At 54.4% G+C, this 5,675-nt stretch overlaps 1 protein-coding gene across 2 annotated transcripts in view; it reads left to right on the forward strand.

Moving 5' to 3' along the window:
- The first annotated feature begins 533 nt into the window (after positions 1 to 533).
- Positions 534 to 5,675, forward strand: part of LOC111157562 (centromere protein M) — a 10,965-nt gene continuing 5,823 nt past the window's right edge. The window contains exons 1-4 of one of the 2 annotated variants that reach the window (XM_022519077.1): positions 534 to 661; positions 1,201 to 1,280; positions 2,315 to 2,422; positions 4,846 to 4,925. In XM_022519077.1, the coding sequence (XP_022374785.1) occupies positions 605 to 661; positions 1,201 to 1,280; positions 2,315 to 2,422; positions 4,846 to 4,925 (325 nt within the window). In that variant the 5' untranslated portion in view covers positions 534 to 604. The remainder of the gene's footprint in view (positions 662 to 1,200; positions 1,281 to 2,314; positions 2,423 to 4,845; positions 4,926 to 5,675) is intronic. The other variant, XM_022519078.1, reaches the window with a different exon arrangement.

The raw sequence follows: 5,675 nt of genomic DNA on the forward strand, positions 1-5,675 counted from the left end.
TGGATGTGGGATGCGAAAAGAGGAGCCAAGAGTGACCTCAAGGTTTTGTTCTGAGCTGAACCAGGGAAGACGTGGGAGGGGCAGGCTTGGAAGGAATCAAGAGTATGATGAATGAGCATGAGCGAACGAAAACTTAACACTGAATGCCTTCTTCCTCCGAGGCGGGAAATAAAAGGCCTGTCCAGGGACTGTACTTTAAGAGCCTGAGGCCAGAGCTGGAGCTCCCCGCTCAAAAAAGGAGGTCAGGGGGCGCCTGGGTGTTTCAGTGGGTTAAGCCTCTGCCTTCGGCTCAGGTCATGATCTCAGGGTCCTGGGATCGAGCCCCGCATGGGGCTCTCTGCTCAGCAGGGAGCCTGCTTCCCCCCTTTCTCTCTGTCTGCCTCTCTGACTACTTGTGATCTCTCTCTCTCTCTGTCAAATAAATAAATAAAATATTAAAAAAAAAAAAAAGGTGGTCAGGGTTCCTTTAAAAGGACTCCGCCCCTCCCCGCGAAGCCCCGCCCAGATGAGGGTCACGTGCCCCTCGGTCTCTCTTAAGGGCGGACCTCAGCGGTTTGAAAGATCCGCGCGCGGGGCAAGAGCGGAGGTTCTTTGCGTGACTGGGATGTCGGTGTTGCGGCCACTGGACAAGCAGCCTGGCCTGAACACGGCCACCATCTTGGTAGGCGTCAGCTGCTCCGCTTCCCCCGCCCGCCTTCCCTCCTTCCCTCCTTGGCTGCGTCTCAGCTGCCAGCTCCTGGGCGCTCTGTCAGGGTCTGGAGCGAGCCTTTCAGGCTGGGGTGTGGTGGGCGGGACAGCCACACTCCGAACCAATGGGAGTGGTCGCCCGCTGAGGCTGAAGGACGCCCCCGCCAATACGAGCGCGGCGGGCTCTTTCCCCGTTTCTGATTGGTGGAGCTGCTGGGCGGGGAGACTAGGGAGGGTCCCGGGAGGCTGAGTTCCTCTCAGAGCCGGCGAAGTGGTTCCCGGGGTCGCTGGGTCCCGCGGTCCGGGGGAGGGTTCTGGGAGGGAAGGACTGCTGTGCGGCCAGCACTGGGCCCTCCACCCGTACCCGGCCGAGCCCTGTCTCGGTAAACGGCGCCGTGCGCGCGAGAGCGGGAATCCGGCAGCCGCGCGGCGTTCGGTGTGTGGCCTGCTTCCCCGGGCCCCCGGCGGGTCTGCGGCGCCCGGTCTCAGGAGGCCGCCTTCTCTGCCCGGCAGCTGGTGGGCACGGAAGATGCTCTTCTGCAGCAGCTGGCCGACTCGATGCTCAAGGAGGACTGCGCCTCGGAGCTGAAGGTGTAAGTAGCCGAGGCCGGGGGTGTCCGATGGCTCTGCGGTGGCCTGAACGGTGGGCCCAGGAGCGCGAGCCGGGAGCCAGAGAGGCGGGCGCAGGTGGGGCCAGGCCCAGAGGCGCGATCCGTCCCCAGCCAAGGGACCCTCCATCGCTCTCTGTCACGCACTCCTGTTTTCCTGCAGCTCTTGTGACCACAGGAGATGTCTTTGTGCACCGGTTCGTTTTCTCGTTTCGGGGCTGCCAGCCCCACGGACCCCTAGGTCGGCCCCTTGAGGTCAGGGACTTTGACTTTTTTCCCTACTGAATCCCCAGTGGCTTGAGCAGTACTTGGCACAGAGGAAAGTTCAGATACCCCCCAGATTTCGAGAAAAGTTGACTAAAGAAATAGTATCTTGTTTTTCTTTTTTTAACTGGTGGAGAGTGGAAACAGCTGCTGGTGGGAATCAAGTGACTGGATGTATGTGGGTGTCATTGTCCCTGCTGGACAAGCTCCAGGGGCTCATGTTGACGGAGAAGGATCCCAGTCCACTGGGTGTACCTCCATGGGAAACAGAAACACCCCTCACTGGGAGAATCAACCCCCTTCCAGCACTTGAAAGAATCTGATGAGGGAACAAGCTCAGACGAGTGATAAGGGTGACTTACCCAAGGTCACATAGCTGGTCACGGGCAGCCCGAGATTTGAGCCCACTTCCATTGCCCTCCAGAGAGGTTCAGCCTTAACCCCTAATCCACACAGTCTAACACCCCTCTTCTGAGCCTGATCTCCCTCCCAGCATGCAGTGTAGCTGGCTAGCCCAGTGCCATCTTCAACCCCGACTCCCTCTTGCCAAGGTGGTTACCAGACAGAGCTACCTTCTGGCAGTAGGGGTCAGTCTAGATGGGACCAGCTCTGCCCTGCCGCTATGCTCACCTGAGGAGTCTAGTCCACAAGAGCCTCGGGGGAATAGGTGAGGAGCCCTCGACAGCCTCTTGCCCCAGAGCAGGCAGCATGCGAAAGGTCCGTGTGATGTGGGTATGTATATCTTTATCCTGCAGTTTCTCATTTTTCAGCCACCTGGCAAGGTCCCTCCCTCTGCCCTCCAACGTGAATCGGCCCCGAATTGACCTGATCATGTTCGTGGTCAACCTTCACAGCAAATACAGGTGAGAGCCAGAGAGTGGGGGCGTCAGGGCTCAGGTAGACCTGGCTTAGAGGTGTACTGGGATGGTGACCTCACTTGTGATGGGAAGCAGGGGACACAAGGAGAGGCTGCCTGGGGTTAGCCCAGAGGGTGAGGATGCGGAGCCAATGGCAAGTGAATGATATTTTAAAGACACTGATTAAGGGGCACCTGCGTGGCTCAGTCAGTTCAAGCATCGGACTCTTGATTTTGGCTCAGGTCATGATCTCAGGGTCCTGGGATTGTGCTCCACGTGGGTCTGCCTGAGATACTCTGTCCTTCTCCCTCTGCTCCTCCCCACCATGCACTTGCTCTCTCTCTCTCAAAATTTTAAAAATAAAAAATAAAGACACTAATAAACTCCAGCGGCAACATCGGTCATTTATCTAATGCTTTCAGCAACCTTCTCTGTATCCCTGATGGCAGACCCAGACATGAATGAAGCAGACCCCCCACCCCAAGATGTTCCCAGCCCACTGGGGGAGGAAGCCAGACTCCTGAACAGATGATTGCAGTATCTGGCATCGGTCCTGTAAAGGAAGAATGCGTTGGGCTATGAGACTCCCAACAAGACCTCTGACTCGGGACTCAGGGCAGGGTAGACTTTCTGCTGGAGGTGACCAGGACAAATTAGCCTGGTGAAAATGGGAGTCAGCAGAAGGTTCCAGATGAAGAAGGTTAATGTAATGGGTAGGAGGAGCACAAGGTGTGTGTACAGGACTGTGAAGGCCAGTCCAGGGTCAGGAGCCCAGGGTAGTGGGAGGCTGTAGCCAGGGGAGCGTGAATGGTGGTGATGCTGGGCACCTGGCCTGGCCTCCCTGTGGTGCTGGCTGCCCTGGGGGACAGGACCGCAATAAACCTGGGGAATATGGTAGAAGGTCTGCTCTCCCTCTTGGGGGATGGCCGACTGAGGGTAGGCGGGGTGCACCTCTAGCACAGAATCTGAAACACACACCCAGTGATGAGGTGGGGGTTAAGGGAAGGCTGGGGTGGAAACACTAGGACCAGGGACATAGAGCTACCAAACACAAACACCCAGCAGCAGGATCAAATCCAGACGGGCTGCCCGGCCAGGGGGAACATGTGAGCAGTGGCTAGAGCCCATGGTGGTGCAGAGAAAGGGCTGAGATCGGCCGTGATTGCCAGAGGTCCTGACTCAGCAGATCTGCTCTTTGGGTGAGATCTCTGTTCCAAAGGGACGCTGACCTGTCTCCAGGGAGGTTCTGCTCTACAGTCACACGTTGGGGCAAAGAGCCATCCTTACTGTTTGCTTCAGGCCTTGCTCATTCAGGCTGAAACGTTGGCTTGGTTCTCCTGACCAAGATGGCTTTTTGGCCAGGAGACAACAGATTTCTTTTTTTTTTTTTTTTTTTTAATATTTTATTTATTTATTTGACAGAGAGAGATCACAAGTAGACAGAGAGGCAGGCAGAGAGAGAGAGAGGGAAGCAGGCTCCCAAGACAACAGATTTCTTTATCCCTCCTTGGACACCAATGAATGAAACCCTTGGCCCAGCGGGTCAAAGTGCCCTTTTCCTAGATTTCCTAAGATTGTTTTCATATACTTGATATGACTATAAATATTGTCACTTTATTGGAAAGCAATTTTGCAATACCTAGGTACTTTTTTTTTTTTTGAGAGAGAGAGAGAGAGAGAGAGAGTGTGAGCAAAAGTGGGGGTGGTCAGAGGGAGAATCTCAAGCAGGCTTCATACTCAGTCCCATGGAGCCCAACATGGCTCTATCCCAGGGCCCTGAGATCATGATCTGAGCCAAAAGCAAGAGTCAGACAGAGTCAGATTCTCAACCGACTGAGCCACCCAGGAGCCCCCAACCTAGGTACATTTTAGAAAGACACATATTGTGACCCAGCCACTCTGCATCTAGCATCTTCCCTACAGAAACATTTGTCTACATGTGTAAGAACACATGGGGAAGAATGTTCATGCAGCATTCTTTGTAATGATGAGAAACTGGAGACCACGTAAGCGTCTATCACCTAGAAAATAGATTGTGATACGGGGTGGTCGTTCCAAAAAATGTCACAGGTTGAACCCAACCAAACCCAACTACATGCTTATACATATCACTGCCTGTATTTGCATATGGGAAATTCATATGCAAATGACATTATACCCCAAACTGTGGGCAGCAGTAACCCCTGGGCTGTTGAGACGGAAGGGTGGTGCTGGAGAGGGACACTTACTCTTTACTGATCACATCCATATTTACTGTTGGATTGCTCTACAGGCTTGAGTCACTTTGTAATGAAATGTCCTTAAACAAAGTGAAAGACAAAATATTCCCCTAGTAGTGTTTCCTCTTACATCTTCTCCGGCCCCTCTGGGATGAGGAAGGCCTTCTGCCTTCTCGGTGGTAAGGTCTGTCCTCTGTCTTCTCGCACCAGCCTCCGGAACGTGGAGGAGTCCCTGCGCCATGTGGACGCCACCTTCTTCCTGGGGAAGGTGGGCTTCCTTGCCACGGGCGGTAAGTCCATTCCGCCACTCTCCCTTCCCCACCCCACCCCCCAGGGAGACTCCTCACTGAGGCCATGCAGATCCCCGGGACCTGGGGCGGCGGCAGGGTGGGGAGGAACGATGGAAAGAGCGTGAGCTTCAGAATCTGCCCTATTGCCCGTCTCTCCGAAAGCAGATCTGAGCAGGTCATTCCACTGAGATAATTCCGGAGAGTTAGCTGGGGACTCCCCGTGGCTTTCAGAGTAAAATCCCAGCTCCCATGAAGACAAAGTTTGGCCTTCCGCCTTCCTGTCTGGGCTCATCCTCCTGTCACTCTCCGTTCTTGGGCTCGGCTTATAGTTCTCTGAGCAAATCCTGCTGTTCGGAGACTGTGTCGTATTAACAGCGGAACTGACGGTAGCTGGCCTTTCCCAAGCACTTCCTGTATACCAGACAGCGCCATTTCTCTGTACTTCATCTTCACTACACTCAACCCTTTGAGGCACATACTGTTACGTGTTATAGCTGAGGAAACTGTCTGTGTGGTTTAGTAACCTGCCCGAGGCCCATTGCTAAACAGCAGTACAGCCAATAGTCCTACCTTGAGAGCCCTCTTCTTTTTTTTTTTTTTTAAAGATTTTATTTATTTATTTGACAGACAGAGATCACAAGTAGGCAGAGAGGCAGACAGAGAGAGAGAAGGGGAAGCAGGCTCCCTGCTGAGCAGAGAGCCTGATGCGGGGCTCGATCCCAGGACCCTGGGATCATGACCCGAGCCGGA

This window comes from Enhydra lutris, unplaced genomic scaffold, assembly GCF_002288905.1.
Source record: "Enhydra lutris kenyoni isolate GAN:26980312 unplaced genomic scaffold, ASM228890v2 scaffoldscaffold55, whole genome shotgun sequence".
Lineage (NCBI taxonomy): Eukaryota > Metazoa > Chordata > Mammalia > Carnivora > Mustelidae > Enhydra > Enhydra lutris.